The 21,332-nt window shown below is 36.3% G+C and overlaps 1 protein-coding gene and 1 long non-coding RNA gene across 2 annotated transcripts; one reads left to right on the plus strand and one right to left on the minus strand.

Moving 5' to 3' along the window:
- Positions 1-7,076: 7,076 nt before the first annotated feature.
- LOC108829557 (uncharacterized) lies at positions 7,077-12,103 on the minus strand. The gene is made up of 19 exons (XM_018603187.2): positions 11,803-12,103; positions 10,987-11,331; positions 10,706-10,900; positions 10,549-10,632; positions 10,417-10,476; positions 10,265-10,309; positions 9,975-10,174; positions 9,391-9,756; positions 9,170-9,299; positions 8,890-9,087; positions 8,723-8,812; positions 8,487-8,549; positions 8,322-8,396; positions 8,196-8,246; positions 8,050-8,127; positions 7,747-7,881; positions 7,540-7,647; positions 7,400-7,465; positions 7,077-7,308 (listed from the first exon to the last, which is right to left on the minus strand). The coding sequence occupies exons 2-19, from the start codon at positions 11,287-11,289 to the stop codon at positions 7,240-7,242; spliced, it is 2,316 nt and encodes a 771-aa protein (XP_018458689.2). The 5' UTR covers positions 11,290-11,331; positions 11,803-12,103; the 3' UTR covers positions 7,077-7,239.
- Positions 12,104-15,207: 3,104 nt separating this feature from the next.
- LOC130511505 (uncharacterized) lies at positions 15,208-16,287 on the plus strand. Its single transcript, XR_008944989.1, has 4 exons — positions 15,208-15,383; positions 15,637-15,697; positions 15,805-15,869; positions 16,087-16,287. It is a non-coding gene; the product is annotated as an uncharacterized LOC130511505 (long non-coding RNA).
- Positions 16,288-21,332: the final 5,045 nt, after the last annotated feature.

Genomic DNA, 21,332 nt, shown 5'->3' on the forward strand with positions numbered 1-21,332 from the left:
GGAGGGTCCCTACCGGATCATCCATGTGGTACGACCTGGTGTTTACAAGCTCCAAAAGGTGCGAACCGGGGTACCTGAAATCAGATCTCGGAACGCCACGAATCTCAAAAGATACTATCATTAGGTACCTAAATTTCTCGAACTACGTTAGGCTTGATCCCTTGACTGGGTACGTAGGCAACTCCGTCATGAGTGCAGCCCCAACCTCATTTCAACACTCTGTTCATCACGACCAAAAAGGGCATATGTCTGATTAAAATCACATAGCCCAAACAGGCGATTGTATGATTATTACGATTCCATGTATTCTATTATCAATAAGGCAATTATCTTCGATACCTCGACTCTTTAAAAATCCAGGTCCCTACAAACACGAGCCTAAGGTCTTAAAACCCTTCGGATCAACTTAGGTCTCCAAGAACCTGAACTAAGGTCTTAAAAACCTTAATAATCTCGAAGGTCTTAAGATCCTTCCAACGAAATCAAATTTTGATAAACTTAAACTTAAGGTCTTAAAATCCTTAGAAACCTCCAAGGTCTTAAACCACTCTCAGGTTCCTAAAAACCTTGAGCTAATCTTGATATTTCAAGAGCTCCTCTTAAGAAACCAAATACAATTCAAGTCTTCTCGACTTCTTACAAAGTCCGAGATCTAATTCTGAGGGTTCACTAAACCTCTTAGTTAGTAACCGCAACACATTTCTTATCGAAACCCTTAACAAGTTCGAATCCATCCAAAAAAAGACTAAGTTAAATCAAAAGACTTTGAACGAAAATAAAAAAACCAAGTTTAGATAGAAAGGGGTTTAAAAGCCTCCCCAGGCTACCAAGGATTCCGAAGACCCTAAAACAAGTCAAGGTTTAAAAGCCTCCTCAGGCTATAGATCTGATACATAAACGAAATAAAAGCCCATTGGGCAGAAATCCTAAAAACAAACAAAAGAGCCTCAGCTCTTAAACTTCCTTATCACCGGAGCTCTTCTTAGCTCCTTCATCGACTGGATCATCTTCCTTGTCAGGAACCTCTTCCTCCATTTCCTTGTCGTCATCTCCCGGGGTGGCTTCAACTGGGGCTGAGTAAGAACCCACCAAGCCTAAGTTAGAACCGTACTCTCCAGAAAATGAGAGATTAAACATATTGATCTCAAAAGTACCTGAGCTCTCAGAGAGTTGAGGAAGAGGGAGCTTGCTGATCGAGAAGTCTGAGACTTGAGCCTTTTCGTACGCAGCAAACGCCTCTGGCATCATAGTCACCAAGCGGTTGTACTCCTCTTCAGCACTCTTGATCTCGTTGTTCAGCATGTCCTTCAGGAGCTCAGTATTAGTCTGAAGTTCTTGAGCATAAATCAGAAGATCGACTTCATCCTTCTTCTTGGAGAACTTTTCCTTGACGGAAACCAAGACCTTGTTGTAAGCATCAGCTACCTCCTTTTTTCCTCTCCTAACGGCTAGCTTTACCTCAGCTTCCTTGTTCCTCTGGTTGTCTTGAGACGAAGCAATCAGTTCCTTGACCTGATACTCGGCTATCTTCCGAGCAGACTCCAACTCAGCGATCTTCCTACCCTTCACCTGGATGTCCATCATTTGACTCTCGATCTTCCCTTGCTGAATGTCGGCCTTAGAGCCAAGTCTCTTGACCTCGGCTTGAAGTTCAGAGACCTGAACCCGAGCCTGATCAAGCTCCATCTTAATAGCTCTGACTAGCTCAGTAACCTGAGCTAGCTCACCAGCATTGGGGCATTGTGTACAGTTTCCTCAAACTTGAACTGAGCCCTATTGATAGCTCCAGCCAGCTATAAAAACAAAAACAATAACTTAATAAACATCTTCCAAGGAGGATCAAGTTAAAAGACTAAAATAAAAACCATACATGACCCATGCAATGGGCAATCTCAACGTACTCCTCTTTGTTCGCAAGATTGGTGATCGAAGGGAGGGCGCACCCGGTTCTCTTCATGTGCCTCATCAGCGTAGACAAACCCCACGAGTCATCCAAGACTGATCCAGGCTTCGAGTGAGTGAAGTTTCAGCCGACGGTTCCTCCTCTAGAGGAAGAAGAGGAAGACCTGGAAGGTCTGTCAACCTGGTCGGTCCTGGACCTCTTGCTCCTCGGAGGCTCAAACTCATGAGTATCCTTCACTATTTGAGTATCAGCTTCCACCTCCGGGACCTCAGGGTGAGGGACAACTTCCTGAACCTTGGGCTCGGAACGACTGGCATCTTTGGCAGGAGCAGAGCCTCCATCATCAAGGACATCCTTCACCGTGCTGAGGAAGGATCCTCCTTGATTCTTGTCGCTTCCTCGAGAGGAGCTGGCAGCTTTAGTCGATCTACCCCTCGAACGGAACGAGGGCTGGATAGGCATCTTGTGCGACTGAGTCCTTTCTGAGGTACTAGCTCCCGACGAGACTGAGAATATCGATTCACCTTCAGAGACTGAATCATAAGGAGAATCCTTAGTCCCAAAAGACAAATTCGAACATTAAAAATTTGAAATCAATAAAGGAAGGCTACCCTCTAAACCAGCAACCGTAACTGAATCAGGAAAAGAAGCCTTGTATCGTTCAGGGAACCTAGCTGATCCAACTCTCGTGGTAGTATAAGCTCCCCAGGTATTAGGGATGTGCTGCAGCTTCCTATAGAGAGCTCTGGTGAGTTTACCGGATAACTTGACAGGGTCCTCAATCTCTGCAAGAAGAATCAAAGGGGTTAGCAAATTACGATAAGCAAAAATGAATACACAAACATATCCCTAAAATCCTAACCAGAAATGTCAGACCAAGAGGTCCTGAGGGCTCGGCCTACAGGAACCGTCGAAGGGTCGATCTTGACATAGAAATACTTCTTTCGCCAGTCATCATCACTGGCCGTAAACTTAAAAATGCCTAGCCCCGGACGACAGGGGAGGTAATAGGTCCAGCTTCCGCCATCCTTGGAAGAGCTCTCCTTTATCAAAAACAGACTCATCAGCTCACTCAACCTTACGATAACTCCTTCTTCCTTAGCCCTGGTGATGAATCCATTCACCACTCGGATAACCGAGGGGAAAAGTTGGGAAAGGGCCAATTGATAGTGATCTAGGAGATCTAGGAAGAGGGTTGGGAGAGGGAACTTAAGGTGACACTTGGATATGTATTTCTCGTGAATGCAGAACCAACCCTCCGGGACAGTTTCAGGGGTTTCGTCGTCGGTACAAGTCCTGGCTAGATTACTCTTGCCGTGAGCTTGGACGACGAGGTTAACGACATCCTGACTCTTCAACAGCGAGGGAGAGTGAGGTCCAGAGGAGGCGCTCTTGCCATCTTTCTTCTTCATCCCTCTCGCTCCAATTGAGTCTTTAGCCTTCTTCTTCTTGGCATCCTTCTTCATCTTCTCACCGGCTTCTTACTTAACCTTCATAATACGAGCACCGGAAGCAGAGATTTGAATCTCACCGGAGCCCTCCTTTTGACTCATGATAAGTAAAGGGTAAAGAGAAAAAAAATGAAAGGGGAAGGATCGAGCTATGTCGAGCAAGAACGGAATCTCTAAAGAAGTTAGGGGTGAAGAACAAGTTCGATAAAGAAGCAGAGATAAAAAAAACGCAGTAAAATAAAAAGAGAGAAGGGAAGTTACCTTGGAAACCATCGAGAGGCGTGGAGAAAGTGGAGAGAGAAGCAGTTAAAACCTGCAGCTTTATATCCCAGCACGTCTCGAAAATCGGAAACTACATTTCAAACTCCCTTTAATCTGAACCGTCGATCTCGTTAAACGTAACTACAGCCGTCCGATTAAGCAAAGAGTATTTGCGATTGAGATAACTGATAATCATTATCTCAACAAGAAAATCTACGTTGGGCGGCTAGGTTTAGCTCCCAAGAAAACAAATCGTCTCTCGAAAGCTAGGGGCAACTGTTGGCCCCAAATATGGCCCGCTAGCTAATGATAAATAACAAGAGATGATAACGGGCCGCGATAGGCCCATCACAAATTCAATCCTCAAAAGCAGCTAAGCTAGAGCCGGAGGCTGTGAGATAAAGATGTTCGTTGGAGAGGTCACGGAAAGGAGACAGCTCGTGGACGTACAAGTAGGCGCATGACCCGGTCAAAGGGGAGCTGTTACAAATCCCTCAAATCACGGAGGGGATCTCGGGAACCAGTTGGTGGCGATCAAATGGAGCCTGAGGCTATTTAAAGAAGAAGTCAATCAAGAAAAAGACATTCATTCAACCCTTATTCACTCCTACGATCATTCACATAATCTCTCAAACATTTTGTTACCTTTGTAATCATCAAGCGAAACATCTCTTTTTAACCATTCTTTTACCAAGTTATCAATACAAATCAAATTCATTCTACAAGTTATTACGGGATTCAGCCCACATTATCTTTCCCTAATATTTCCCTAAACCTTAACCTGATCTAAAATCTAAGAGGTGAGTTTAATCCCTCACACCATCCACCACAAGAACCTTCCGTAGATGTTTCCACCCGTCAATGCAAGCTTTCGGCGCCATGAATGCGTACTTAAACCTTGTATTTCCCTTATCATATATTTCAGTTTTGATATCAGTAATGGACCCAGGATTTGCATACTTTATAACATAGAAATATTTCGGCAGGAGCTTGTAAGAGCTCTCTTCTGTTCCTTGTGCAGCAACAGTAGCTAACTCTTTGGCTTTCCAACATTTCCAATATGTGGCCGTAAACAAGAACTCTGTCCGGAGCATCTCTGGTAATTCAGATGCGCGCGGTCCATCTTGGAGCCTTTCATATTTTGATCTCATTAGTGCAGCTATTACTTTCGACGTCGCATGTTTCTTATACTGCGCTTTAACATCAGATGTGCAGACATGCTTCAGTTGAGCCTTCCTCACCTGATATGTCGAAGATTCCCCCAATTGCTTAGCCATAACATAAAATTTGCAGTTTTTATCAATGCATTTCGCTGCGACGTAGTTAAACGCATGTTTGTGGAACTTGAACCTGAACACCTGCTTTAAGGCATAAATGTGCAAACTGATCTTGAATTCTTGCTTGGATATGAACAGCTTCCCAACGTACATATCAGCATCTCCTAGAGTGAAGTCAATATCATCGACCGTATAATCGCTAACTACTTCGTTGTTAGACGAAGGTTCTACATCCTCAAATCCATATAGCTCAACGGCTCTAACGGATTTCATGAGCGATTCGTCATCAGCCTTATCCTTTTCACGACGTCTTCTTGCGTCTTCCTCACGGCTTCGAGACTGAGGTACCAGTTCGATAAAGTCGTCAGCCTCGTCTTCTCCAACCAGGGTTTCATGTGTCTGACCACTCGAAAAAAACTGAGGTCCCGGTTCGACAAAGTCATCAACCTCATCTTCACCATCCGGAGTTTCATGTCTCTGACCAACCGAAACACACTTAGGTACCGGTTCCTCAAAATCGTCTTCCTCGTCTTCTCCATCAGATGTATCATGTGTCTGCCTTGACGCAACACAGTGAGGGACCTGCTCAACGAAATCATCACTGTCGTCAACTTCCCGGGTATGCATGTTGGATGGCTTTGGAGGAGTCACGATAACCAAATTTTGGGAGTTGTTGTCCACACTTGGGTCCTCTTCTTGATTTTCCATCGAATTCCTAGATGAGACTATGTAATCTCTACCCTCATCTACGTAATCTTCAAAACTTGATGGTGGGTTTGCGGTACGCTGTTTGTTTGTGGATGAACCACTGCCTTTGTTTGAAGAAGGATTAGTTCGTCCACTATTCGCTTTAGTCGCCACTTCACCATGTACACCTCCATATGTTACGTTCGTTCACTTGTCACATAAAAGAAATTAAAATCTGTCATATATCATAGCATGAGTGAACTCTTAACGATGTCAAAACTATGTATAGCACATATGAACTTGTTGTGCTCTCTCTCTTTTTGTCATCCACTTGTCGTATTCTCTCTAATGACCATAGTAAATCACCTAATAAATACATACAAACCAATTAATAACGAATCACCTTAAATATTTTATAGATACCTTGAAAATGAGTTATCCAAACCTAAACCGAACACGCAAAGATCCGAACCAAATCCGAACCAAAATTTATAAATATATATCCAAATGAGAATGAAAATTTCAATCCCGAAAATCCAAAATTAGAATAACTTGAATTGAACCCGAATGAATACTCAAACGTCCATCCCCGAGTGAAATAATATGATATTCCTAGAAAATATTGATTAACCAATAAAAAATCATTATATTAAAATATCATAAAATCTTCATTTTGTTTCCATACTTTTAATTAAAAACTCCTAATACACGAAATCAAGTTATATTTTCCATTCAATAACAACTCCAAACTATTAATTATCAATACTAATTGATATAGATTTAATTTAACAATTTCCGGAAGATCTAAAATAGTGAAATATTTATTCATCAAACGATGTACTTGAATATTGAAAAAATGTCATAAATGAAAATAAATTAGTAAATTCATAAATTATTTTTATCACTTATACTTTTAGATAATATTTTAATAGTATGTGAGTTAAATACAAAATAAATACCAGATCAGTTAAGTTTACATGTATAAGAAAAAATATATATGAAGTTGTCTTATAATTAAACTCAAATCCAATAAACAAATAATAAGAATCTACATATACATGTGATGGTGAAACAATTAATTATATGACAAACATGTAAAATATAATATTATCGTGTTTTAAAAAGTCATATAACATTTAAAATATGATTAATACTAAAAAATATTTGCTATTAAAGATGTAAAAAAAATTTTAGCGTTTATAAAACTAAAGTTAAACATCCGCGCAGTTACGCGGATTAAAATTGCCCGTTTATCTAATTGTCCCATTGAACGGTCTCGAAAATGTTTTTATTGCGGTCAGTAAACGTATTGACTCGCAAAAACTTGGAAACACACCAAATACAAATTTAACACGTGCCTGCAATGGGTAATCATGATAGGAGACTAAATAGGCAAACAAACAGAAACTGAGACTATAAGACAATAACGCCCAGGATACATCACCCACTATTATCGTAAATGATATAGAACATACTAACTCCCGTGAAAATACACAGTAGTACAAATAAAACTTTTGTTTACTATAAAGAGTCATAGAGAGGTCTTTTCTCCCATATACATTATTTCTCAAACAACAAGTTACAAATAACACAAGAGTCGATGGCACTTCTCTCACCAACAAGACATGCTTTTACTTATACATGTAGTGAGAGAGAGGTCCTATAGCTTCTGGATGAAGGAAAGAACAAGATCTGTATGTACAGAGAAGAGTTGTGTATCCAAGAATAGCTGTTCCCATCACAACATCAATTAGCAAAGTCCAGACATCATCAAACTATTTGTACAAAAAAAAAAAGAATGTAAAAATGGGGGATCTTACCTTCATGAACGGGCGATGACGACTAGGAAACGAGTCGATGAAACTTTCCTTTAGGAGAAGTGAAACCTGACAAGATAGCAAAACATATTGTTGTCCCAAAACGCTTCTAGGATGGAAATTTTTTGAGAGAAAAAACAAACCTTATCATTGTTGGACTGCACATTCGTTATAGTGTGTGACTGCAGATTAGAGCAAAGAGAATCCAGGTACAACCTTAGGACATCCAGGAAGCCTTTTGCAGCTTCCACCTTTTGATTATAAAAACAGACAATTGATGACAAGTGGTTAAAAATAGTACGCCGAATATCTAGGGCAAAGAGAGAAAAAGAGAGAGAGACGTCAGAGACCTGCACATCAGTACATTCATATACAGGTCTTTTCTTTGCAAGATAGCTTTCTCCAACGAGCTTTGAGTGATAAGGACTCAGTGCATTATATAAGTCTCGATACTGAGGCAGCTGAGGAATACTTGGTGACTTAACCTGAAACATAATTAGAAACATAGATCACGAATCCTAGCTATAGGTTCATAGGCAAATGAAAATAAAAGTTGCTCTATAAACAAATCATATGTAGTAAGGGACTCGAAATATGTGGAGCTTTTTGCTACCAAAAGCGGTAACATGATGAGGGCAAAGGCAGAAACTGACCTGGTTTTTAATAACATCCACGACGATAACATTTGTTAGTTTCGACTGAACTTCGCTTGTTTTGTTCTTTACCCCAACCTAGAATGAGAATAGCTTGTTAATATGATACGGATGTTACAACCAAGGAATCATGTTCACAGACTCACTATGTAAGGAACTGGGGCATCCAAAAACTCCAGCATATCATCTGGCAAAACCTGGAACACAAGACTAGCTATTAGTTACACCGACATTATTGTAAGTGGAGATGCCAGACATAAACAGGATAATACCGGCATTAAAAGGCTCTGCCACCGAAAAGGACGGATTATAGGGACAATAGATAGAACTGATGCAGCTAAGATTCCCTATGTGTTTCCCCAGACAACACACACAAGTTAAATAGTAAAGAGGAAGATGCAATATTCGAAGGAAAAAAAAAAGTAGATATGCTTTACCAAGTTGGAGCAAATGAATACAATCTGTTTCTCAAGCAGTGCTCCTGCTAAAATCATCAAAACCTGCAAAGAAAATACAAATATCAGAATTTGAGGCACAAAATCAAAATAGAAAGAAGGCATTATCATCATTACTGATTAACACTGCAACTCGGAAACCATATGAGAATGAGATCACCAGAAAAAAAACAGGAATGTTATATACTTATATCTTTGGTATATCGACAGAAACTCACGTTGTCAAGCCGCAGTGATCCACATAGAGAAGCGACAGCCCATGTTGATAGTGCAGCTGCTTCTTCCTCAGCCATGAGCGCAGTGTGTGCCTATAGAACAAGGAATATAAGAGTTTGTAGAAAGTCATATAATGCAGCAAAAACTAGATACAATTGGGTTTTGGTACCTCTGCGAATTCTAGACTAGTGCTGCATGATCTTAGGTCAATTGCTGATCCGGGAGTATGCAACGCTGCTTCATCAGGTCTATGATATTTGACTGGATGAAGATGCTCCAAAGGATGAAATGTAATAGTTGAACCTCTTTCCGGGCATTCTGATTGGTAATACTCACTTAGTATCTGCAACGACCCATTCTTTTTGGACTGAAAGAGGTTTGTTAACTTCTTAGTGTTAGGAGCATGAAAACACACACACGAAACTTTCAAGATACCAAAGTCGACAAACCTTTGCCCACTCAAGGATATCAAGATTACTGCTTCCATCTTCTTGACCAGAAAAGGATGCTTCTTCATTTGTCTCCGTGTCATCGGCATTGGTCCTAAAATGCCTCCTCTCGCAAGGCGCAGCCTGAAAGCTGCAAAAAACAAGTTACTAGTGCTGCTGGTAAAAGGGGTTGCTTTTTATGTGACTTGACAGATGAAAGAATATATATATTGACAATGTACCTAGAGCTAGAATCAGAGACTTCATCCAAATAAGGGCATCGAAGAAGAGGCTCTGGATTTGGTATGCAGCTTTCTCCGTCTTGATTGATAATTGGCGAGGAATCATCAGTTTCGACCACACGGTTGTTAGATTCGGGAAAATACATCCCAATCCTCTCAAGTTTCTGAGTCTCATCACAGGTCTCATTATCTGAAATTACTTCAGTTTCAGGGAGTTCTGAAACTGCTTCACCAGATTGTTTTTTTGTGTCACCAGAGTTTCTTTGTTTGAGTGTTGAGTCGTTTAAGATTTCTTCTGTTGGGGGTTCTAAAGATGCACAACTAATGCCACTCATCAAATGCTCCAGTCTTTCTTCCAAGAAGATGCTACATCAAAAACAAGTATCAAATGTGAGGCACAACTTCAGAGAGCGAGATTTGCAACAAGGAAGATTTAGCCACAAGATATTTCGTCCCAGCATTTCTTGAAATAAATATGCAAGTAATAAGTTTCTTTTTTTTTATTTTTTTTTTTTAATTTTTTGAGATGGATGATTGAAAGGCAAACATTTGTTTCCGTAACACTGGATAGAGTCCAAACGCACCTATTTAATACACCGAAATGCAATTCAAAAAATGGCAGCCTGGTAAGGATGCAATAGCATCTGCGAGTTGTCATAACATAGCGACTTAGTGATGAGCAAGCAGGTTGTTTGTCCAAAACCGTGGAAAGCAATCTGGACGGTTTGTTCACTATTTCTTCCACTAGTATGCAACATCCATAGAGAGTGGAATTATCAGCAACCTGAAGCGGAAATAAATGACTTATCAAATAGAAAAGGTATTAATGTAACAAAAGGAGAGACCGTCTGGGCGTAGGCGTGATGATTCTTACCTGTAACCTAAATACAAATGAAAGGTCACTAGGTCTAAGATGTTCCTGCAAATTTAGCATCGCCGTTTCTAAAATTAGTGTATAATTTCGTGAATAAAGCTTAGCCTTGCAAACTGAAGTTAACAAAATGATAAAAAATCCACAGAAAATACCTGACTGAGAATGATCTCATTCAACTCGCTCATGGAAGGGGTTCTCTCAACAGCATGGACCTGAAACCATTGGTCCCCAGCATGAATTCATAGACACAGCAACCAAGGAAATGAGGAAACTGAATAAAATACCTCAATGCCTCCAGGGAAGCAAAACGAATGAAGATCCTTGTATTTAATTGGAGGTTCCTTGTCCGGAGGGTACACAAGTAAGACCTGAAAATAAAGATATATACTTAACAACAGCTTGCAGATGAGAAAAAGAAAAAAAAAAAAAATGATATCTCACCTGAGGTTCGAGAGAGGGTTCTACACGGGAATGATTTTGAGAGACTTGAAGTGCACTTCGCAATCTCCCGGTAGAGCCTTCGGATTTACGTGCAATGTACTGGCGTTCAAGTGCTTGAATATCACAATTAGGATGAAGTCCAACCACAACAACACTTTCAAAAAGCCTTGAGGGATCCTTTAATGGTCTATGATCCTGTTTGAGACAAAAAAAAAACTGTTTAAAGATCCATCCATCTAAGTGAAATATAATAGTCATTCAAGGGATTGGTCAAAACGTACCAAATATTGGACCTGATATTTCGCCCACTGACGCTTCTGGCTGGTCAAAACCTCGGGGTTATACACCGTACTCTTCGTTTTAGGGGTTTCATAGAAGTTTCTAACTGCTTTGGAGACCTGCCTCTGTAGTCTCTCCAGAGGGCTATCGCCGCCTTCATCTTTGGATGAAAAGACAACGGAAGGCCTTGGCGGGTTTATGGCAGAGGCAGCAGCAGCAAAAGCGGTGGCAACATCTTCTGAAGTTGGCATGAAAAAAGAAGCTCCCCAGCTCGGACTACTACTTCCTTCTTCCTTCTTGGCCATAACTAAACTTCACTGCAAGATATCAGTGACAGCAGCTGGTACCTGAGCATACAAAACCAAGTATGTTGAATCAGCTTACGCATCTTAGAGCGCTAACAGTGGAAGCTTTATAACACCAAAGAGAGACACGATTACTTTAACTCATAAAAGAAACATGCTTTTTTTTTTCTTTACATGGTAGTCCATTTTGAGTCAAACAAGATAGTTTCTGACAAGAGAAGATAACTCGAGTTTGAGGAAAGATAGTGATAGGTATCCCTTTCCCTTCCGTTGCAATTAAATCAGAAGCAATTTTAAATTTTTGATAACCTTTTCAAGAGTTTTCATTAGGACAGAAGAAAAACAAAGGACAGAAACTTAGATCCGTACATATACTCAGTTCTAAAACCCTTCTGAAATCCCTAAAATAAGAGATCGGGAGGTGAAATTAGAATAAAACCAAAGAGGGCCATGAAATATTAATTCGTGGTCAAACGGTATAAGATAAGTACAAAGGTAAAGAAAATCGCTCACCTACACACAAAGCAATTAGAAGGGAAAAAAAGAAACGGATAGCATCAAATGGAGGAAACGCTGAGAGAAAGGCGAAAAGGGATTGGGAACTAAAGAAATAACAATAATTTAGTTAATTGAGAAGAAAAGGATGATGATGAAGAAGAAGAAGAAAAAGAAGATGATCCTCGTGGTGGTGGTGGTCTCAGAGAGAGAAAAGGGGAAAAGGCTGCGTAGGACCATGAAATGAAGAAGAAGCGCCGGTCAGTTTCTTTCTTCTCTCTGACTAAAGTTACCTTGTCGTTTTGTCTCGTGCATAATAATGTCTCAGTGTGGAACTATTATCTTTTTGACAAGCCTAATATTTTTTTGTATTTTTAAAGAAACTAATATCCGTTTTAATTTGTTACAATTTTGTTTGTTATATTGAAACAAAATTAAATAAAATGACCAATCTTATTTTTTATTTTTTTATTTTCAGCAATTACATATATAATTGAAACGAAATAAAACTACCAATGTAATACAAAACATTTTTTGATATATTAACTATAAATCTAAAAACCCATTTTTTAAACGGGAAAAATAAATAATAGAGAAATAATTAAATATAGCCTTCAATCTTGACATTTCTATTAATTTTGCAGAACAAAAACAAACAAAACTGAACACAAACTAAACCAAACTAGTTTTTGTTGATTTCAGTTAAAATTTTCTTAAATTCAAACAAATAAACTAAACCGAACCCAAATTCAAACCGAAATTCACACCCCTAATTATTCGTATGAATGTGTTTCTATCAATATGCCTTAGATGCTATGAAATGTAGAGTTCATCATAAAACAAGTTACACTTCGACTATCACAAAAAAAAACATATACATATCCTTCTATCTTCAACGAATTTCTTAATCCACAACATTCTTTTCAACCTTCATTTGCGGCTATGTGTTCGGTTTCAGGGATAGATATCACAATACACTGTTGCAACTTTGACTGCTAATGTATTGTGTTTTTGACACTTAAAACTTGTTTTGGAACAAATAGTGTTTGTTTTAAAGGTATTTTGGTCTTCTAAGCGCATTTCATTGTTCTTCATGTATTTTACATTTTACATGTTAATTTGTTGGTAAATAATGCATTTAGAAAGGAATTTGGAGCAAAAAAAAGTATAAGATCCTATTGAGCTGGAAACATGAACAGATTGATTGATCCATGGCGTAATATATTGAATCTGCCAAAAAGAACAGATCGGTTGATCCAGAAATTCAATAGCTTTCAGTTTATTGGCGACCCACCAATCCTTGGTGTTGAGATCGATCGATCCATGGAAAGGATCGGCTGATCCATGTTGTAGGGATCGATCGATCTATGTCAAGGATCGACTGATCCATGTTGTAGGTCTCGAACGATTCTTATCATCCGAGACCAAATTTTTATATTTGTGAAAAGACGTGTTCTAAAGACCTAAAACCTAAAAATCTGAGTTTATTCTGTTTTATATATTCTTGTTCTTGACAGCCAGAGAGAGAGATAAAGGGTGATTTGTGAGATTTTTGTGATACACTTGGATGATTTTGTAGATTTTTGGAAGATGAATCTTCTTGTACTCATTCAGAGAAGCTCTCCTTAACAGTTATCTCATTTTTCAAAATAATAATATGATGTTTACATCTCTGATTTTGTTTTATTGTCTGATTATGGGTAAGTAGTTTCCTAGTTGGGTTAAGGATTTCTCATAGGAGATTCTCTGATTTCGTTTTGTTATTGTCTCGGTGTATTGATCAAAAAAACTGTTAGAACCCCTATTTATGATTATACGTCTTTGTCTACTAATGGTCTTAAAGCTGAGACTTGTCTGTCACCTAGCCTCTGATTTTAGGAATTTTAGCGAACCGGAAAATGTGTTTAAATTCCCGAAATATCAGTAGATGAGCAAGATTTATGTAACCAACAAAAATTGATGTTACTGCGTCTTGTGAACTGATCAAACCTGAACATAAAACTTGTTTAAAATCTGAGATACAATAGAAGCTAATATTTAGGATTCTCAGCATAAGATGTTAGCGCTACAAAAGTAGGTTAACTATAATATTTTGATTTGGATTTCAGACGTTGTTGCACTTTTTTTCATGTGTGCTTGTTGCGTAATCGTTACTGAATAGAGATCCCTAAAAATTCACATTGCCAGCGCTTGTTTTAATTGTTTACAAACTAGTTTTAATTGCCTATTATTCTTTTGTTCTTGCTTATTTGAATTAAGAACATGAAAACCAAACAAACAATATTTTTATCACTTTATTTAGTAACTTGTATGCTACTATATGTGTAGTTATCGATACTTGTTTTAATTGCTTACAAACTAGTTTTAATTGTCTATTGTTCTTTTGTTCTTGCTTATTTGAATTAAGAAAATGAAAACCAAACAAACAATCTTTTTATCACTTTAGTTAGTAACTTGTATGCTACTATATGTGGAGTTATCGATACTTGTGAATTCGATCCCGTATTATTACTGTGTACTTCACTGTGCATTTGCAGTTAGATAATCGGGTTCAAACCTAACCTACCAACTGCCATGCAACATCTCCACCCGCAAACGTTACTTTATAATTCGAAGTGGACTTCAAGGAATTAACATCTCCATCCATATCAACAGTATAACAATTCATGACTTCTTACCTCCAACAGTAAAACTGCAAACTAGACATCTCTTAGAGATGCCTCAAAATCCACTTCACCACATTTCAATGTTCTCTTCCTAATTAATTGGAGAGATACCGACTAATTGTTGTAACGTGTAAACTAAATGTGGTCTTATAGAGACTATGACATACATCAAACTACCAACTAAGAAGCATAGGGAACATGTGCCATATCTTCGGTCTATATATATGTCTTCGGAATTTATTGACTGCTCAATCTAAGGTGTGTATCAATAAGAGTTCTTAACACTTTAGATTTGTCCATGTCACTACAAGAAATATGAGTATTGGTAGCAGTTCACAGTAGCACGAATTCACTAACTGCTACCAAAAATGCCAAAATCTGATCATAACTATACAGTAGCACTAAATCCGCGCTAAGATAGAATTTTATTAAGCGGGAAAGCAAAAATAACTACTATAGGTGAACATTTGTTTTGGAGCCAATACTTAGCCAATTTTTTGGGTTTACCTTAGCTTCTTACCAGGAAAAATAACTCTTCTCTTTAAAAAAAAAAAAAAAAAAAAAGAGAGAGTTCATCTCTCGTCGTCTCTGGCCCGTTTCCCCTCTCGAGCTCCGACCACTACTCTGTGGTCTCCACTCACCGGCAATCGAACACGGTGGCGCATCTTGTCCACTCTCGAGCCTCGCCGCCGTGTCTATGCTCCTCAATCCGCCGCTCTCTGCTTCACACCGCAACAGTGTCACCGTCGTTTGTCACGTCGGAGCTCTCATCCATCGCTGAGTCGGTGACAAAACCACAACACGATAGCACCTGCTCCAAATCAAGCTTCTCTGGCGCGTTCTTGCTTCACAACCGGCATCTCCGTCTTGTTCCGTTCTCGTCGTCACCGGAATCAAAACTGTAGAAGAGCAACCATGGCATTTCGACAAAAGGTTTGGGTTCAAAGCTTGAGATGACTCGTTTTCGAAAATCGATTCATGGTTCGTGTTGTATTTGTCTCTTTTTGTGAAGCTTAGAGCAGCACTGCCTCTGTTTTGTTGATTTATCTCTCTCTCTTTCATATTGTTTGGTACTGACTTTGTTTTCCTCCATGAACTCCAGTGGTGAAGCTTTTTAATGCTGTAATTCATTTGTTTAGTCTCTGAGAGAGTGATTCATCTTATTCAAGACTTTTGTTTCAAACAGGTAAACAAGTTTCAACATGCTCAGAAGGGATTGAATGCTTCAAGGTCAAAAGACTCTCAAGGTAGAGGTTTTAGATATTGATCTTTAGCTTGAATATTTCGGTGTCCACTCTCTTGTTTTTGGCTTCTAAATCTGTTTTTTTTTTGGTTCTATTGGAACATCCATCAGTGTTAAAGAAGCTAAGAAAAGAAGCATTCTTCTCGGAGTTGAGAAAAACGAAAAGAGACTCCAAGGTTTGTCTCTTACTCTCTCTTTTAATGTTCTTTATCTTGACAGTTGTGTGTGTTATTAAACCATCACCTTTAGATGAACTTATAAGCAAGCTAGTGTTCTGTCTTGATCTTGTTTCTATTGAGATATTAAGGGAACGAATCACTTTCATTAGTGAGAGCTGTTAGCTTCAAGTGTGTTCTTGGCAATTTACTGATGAGATTTTGTGGGATGGTACAGGCTCAAAAAGCTTCAAATTCCACTGAAGACGAAGCTCCTGCTTGAGCTGCAGTATCGTTTGCTTTGAGAGATCGCAAGCTTGCAATCTTCTTTGCATAGTCTGTATCAGATGTTGTTGCAGTCTTAATTGGGGGATCTGGAACTTCATCTTTCACCACCTCCCATAGCTCTCTGTTCATCAGTGTGGTGTGCATCGTTACTGCCCAGAACTCGTGGTTTGATATCTTGTTCATCGATTCATTGATGTTTTTATGCCCAAGTTGTGTTCAACAATTATATGATAAAATTCTGAGTATGAGATTTTCTGTTATATTAGTTTGGTTTTTATAGAAAAGGAATTGTAATTGATTATATCTGAGCTCAATTCATGGACTTGGATAAAACTAATGTTAAAAGTGAATGATTCTCTTGTGTTCATAAAAATAAAATGAAGAAGTAAACGAATGTTCTTTTTTTAACAAAAGTAAACGAATTTTATTACTTTAAATCTTTAAAAAATCGATTTATAAGAATATTTTTTGTTTATTTATATTTTGTCTTTATTCTAAGCAAAACCTAAAACATATTTTAAAACTCTAAACATAAATTTAAAAACTTCAATATTTTCACAATAAAACTTTAATATTATATTTAAATTTAAAATTTAATATGTTTAAAAATCTAATCTTAAATTTTAATTCAAAACCTCAAACACTAAATTTTAAATCTACACCCTATACAATATCCTTAACCCCAAACTTAAACCCTATATACAAAATCATAAATCTAATGTTTACAACATTATAATAGAAAGATTAAATTTAAGCTCCAAATATATAAAAACTCAAATCATATATTCAATCTTTTCAATCTTAAACTTATGCTTAAAGTTTAAATCTATTATCAAATTTAAAATCTAAACCTCAAAACCAAATCTTAATTTACACCCTAAATCTAATACCCTAAACCCCAAACTTAAGCCTTGCATACAAAGTTATAAATCTTAACTTTTTCAAAGTTATAATATAAATTTTAAAATTAAACTCCATTATATTCTAAAACTCAAATTTATAATTAATTCTAAATCTAAACCCTAAACCACACACCTCATATTTACATATATCATAAAACATCAAATCTTAAGTTGTAATAAATTATAATTTCTATAAGATGAAACTCTAACATTTTAAAAAATTTAATCACAGATCTTAAATATAAAATTCTAAGTTTAATAATTTTTGAAAATTTAATCTCAAACCATATATTTGATTCCAAATTTAAAAACTATAATTTTATACCCTAAACTCTATATTTAAACTTCAAACCCCAAACTTAATCTCTACATACAAAGTCATTAATTTAATATAATATTTTAACATCAGTCTTAAATTTAAATATGCTAATTTTATTATAAATGTTTCAATTATACTTTTGAAATTATAAACTTAATTTAATGTAAAAAACAGTATAACAAAGAAGAAGAAAAAAAAAGAAAAAAAGAAAAAAAAGCCTTGACCAATAAGGGAGAATGGCGAGGATAACCAATAGATCAATCTTCACCGTTAATTTATGTCAATCTAATGGATATAACTAATCGATTTTTTTATTATTTTAACCACAAATCGACCAATAATACACAAGGACGAAGATCAGTCTTTCTTTTAACTACAACCGTTGATTATCCTAAATCTAACGGACAAGAATTCATAAGGTGTAAAGATGTGTTTGTCTCTCTCTCTCCTCTTACCCCGTAATTCTCCCCTTTCACATTTCTCTACTCTGTGTCTTCCTCTCATCTTTTTTTTTCTTATCGAATCTGGAATGATGAGTCTGCTTGCCAGATCTTGTTTCCGATCTGTTTCCTCTTTGCGTATCTGTAACTGTTTGGTTTATATTGAAGAACGATGGATTGGCTACAGAGAAGAGTAAGTAAAAGTCTCCCCATTTTTTATTATAAAAATTTGGATTGTCTCCCTGTCTGAAATTGTTGATGAAAGTTTGAATCTTTTTCTGCTTTTGTTTTGAAAACTGTATTCAAAGAAAAAACAGATGAAGAAGATGAAGAACAGCCGGATATGGAGAGAAGAGGCGGAGGCAGAGGCATAACAAACGACAGATGTGGTGGAGCCGAGCAAGAAGAAGAAGAAGAAAGGCGGAGAAGGAGAGCAGACAGAGACGCAAGGAGGAGGAGGATGGAGTAGGAAGATGACGGGCAGATCGAACGGTGGTGTTCGTGGCTGGTGGTCTCGGCGTCAACGAGGAGTGCGGCGGAGATCGAAAAAGAACGTGGTTTAGTTAGGTTTAGTTAGGGTCAGTTAGGTTTGGTTAGGGTTAGTTAATAAACCGGGTTTGTATGTAAACCGGTTTTTTGTAATAAACCAATACATTTGTAAACCAAAAATTAAATAATAAATAATTTTATTCACAAAACCAGTTATATTAGAATTTAATTTTAATTTTTAAAACGTGAATTAAAATATATTAATTTATAATTTTAATTAATAATTATGAATTTAAAAATATAAATGAGAAATAATAACATAGCATTATATCTATGTAATTATAATATATTTTACAGCGTTATAAAAACGTCATAAAAAAAACACATTATAACAGTAGACCAATGCTATAAAAAAACTAATCAAGAGCACACGTTCAATGCTACAATATGTATATTTATTATAGCACATGAAAATACGCTACAATAAGTGGAGGGTCTATTATAGCTGCGGCTGTCACGGCGTTCTTCGAAACGCTATGAAAACCTTATGATAGCGTTTTTCGGGTGCTACTAATACCGATTTTTCTTGTAGTGTGTGAAACCTTTTGAATACTTTATCAATGTATTTCTCCTAAAACAAGTGAATTAACTTCTCAATGTTCTCTTCCAAACAATTCTCATACCAAGAACCAGTGTTGTTGAGCTCAAATCTTTCATGGCAAATAACTTTCTAAGTTGCTTCTTTGTTTTTTTTTGATTTTGTGCAAGTTCCTGCTCATAATCTAACATATTTTAAACATACAACAACAAGATAGTTCAATCATTACCTAACACATGCACAAAAACAATGTGATATGAAGAAGTTTCTGCGTAATCATATTCTCTTATAACTGACTTAGACATTAAGTACCACTGTTTTGGTGTCGACTTCAATTTCTAAAAACTTTCTTAAAGCTGCAAAATAAATTTCATATGTCTTTTTCATAAAATATTCTGGTTGTATCATATAAATGTTTTTCTTCAAAATTACCATGAACGAAAATAAAGTTAAGAAATACATTATTTTTTTAAGAATATGGACTTTTCTTATAATTATTTTCTGGAAATATAAATTAAATGATGAATATGGACTTTTCTTATTATTATTTCTCGAAATATAAATTAAACTATGTATATATTTAAAATCATGTATTATTTAAAATAAATAAATTTTGGTCAACTATAAATAAAATTTCAAGACTATATTCTTAAATATCCTGTGTTTTTCTAATTCTTTTCAAATGTACAACTAGTTTGTAAAAACTAGTTTCCTTTGGAAAACATTTAAATCTAGTTTTTTTTTACAACAATAACTAAACTAAGAGTTCCCTATCGGATCAGCAAGCCAAGCCGGTGGGGAAGAGTCGACATAAACCATAGCTGAAGGAGAACTCCTCACACCCCGTGCAAGTTTTTCCGCCATAGTATTTTGTGCCCTTGGAATATGTACGATCGAGAACGTAGGGAAGAAAGTCTTACTGCGGTGAAATTCCTCCAAATGTGTAGTAAAAGTTGGCCAGTCTCAAGGTGTAGACACCATCTTCACCAATTGAGAGCAGTCTGTTGCAAAAACTACATCCGAGAACTGCAAGGTCTTCATGCACTCCATAGCCCAAATCAACGCTTCAGATTCAGCATGTAAAGGTGACAAGATTCTTCGAAGATTCATCGCACCCAGCATCTTCTCAGTTGAATCAAAAGTTCGACAGAACCATCCTTGACCCGTCCATTTATCTTTCTCTCGCCACGCACCATCAACATAACAGATTCTAGCGCGTCCGAGAATACGTAAATCCAGAGACGTTGTAATAGCCCCTGGCTGCTGGGTAATCGGTTCCTGTGACAATTGTTTTAAATCTAGTTACATCTCAAAAATCATTCAAATTCTATTAAATTTAGTATGTCCCAATAAATAAAAATTATTGATCCAGGTCTCTTTAAATCATCCCAAAGACCAAATGTTCAAAACCAAGAACCAACATACCAAATTTTTGAGATTTTTCGCTACTAGTAATAAAAATATTTAAGGGAAATTTGCCAAAATATAATGAAAAAATTCATAATATCTTTCCTTATAGTATAAAACCAAGATTGTTTTGTCCCTCATAATATATATATAATTTTCCGTCGATATTTTACAATCTATTATTTTTTAGAATATATTAATAAAATAATATTTTCAACGTTTATTTTATATTAATATAAATTATTTGATTTAAACAACTGAATTCCAAATAATTATATAAATATATATAAAATAAAAATATAATGAAAATATAATTAAGATAAAGAGCACATAAAAATATTGATATTTAATTTTTTTTTCATAAATCGTACATTGAAATTTACAAACATATATTTCCAAAATATCGAATAAAACTTTTTAGTCGATATTCAACAATTGTTGGTGTATTTTAAGTATTTTATAAATTATTTAGATATCTTAATTTTTTTTTAAATATTTTAAATGTTTAATCATATTTGATAAATAATTTTAAACTTTAAATAATTATAATAAGTAACAATTATATTAATATATGTATGATAATTATATATTTAAATCGAATTATTACTTTTAAGAAATTTGCCAAACATGACTCAAAACTTGAGTTCAAATGCAAAACTATACCCAAACTTAAATAAAATGCAAAATTAACCTAAAAGTCTTTTGAATTTACAGTCAGTTTTTTGTGACCAAACAAAAAACCAGAACTTATTTTTACGAATATAGTCTGGGTAGTCTTCTGAGTCTTCTGAGATACTGTAAGTCGTCCAGACGACCTCCAGGGAAGTCGTCTGGTGTAATTGATCTTAAAAATAATTTATAAATTTTGTAAAAAATATTTTGATAAGCAAAAAATCAAAATCATGTAATTATAAACAATTTTAAGTGATATAAATTAAGATGTAATAAAATTGAATTGTTTTCAACATAGATGAGTGAAACTAGTGAATAATGATATTCTTTGGTTTAGGGTTTGGCAACATGTTGTGGTATTGTATGTAT

The sequence above is a fragment of the Raphanus sativus genome, chromosome 4 (assembly GCF_000801105.2).
Source record: "Raphanus sativus cultivar WK10039 chromosome 4, ASM80110v3, whole genome shotgun sequence".
Taxonomy (NCBI): domain Eukaryota; kingdom Viridiplantae; phylum Streptophyta; class Magnoliopsida; order Brassicales; family Brassicaceae; genus Raphanus; species Raphanus sativus.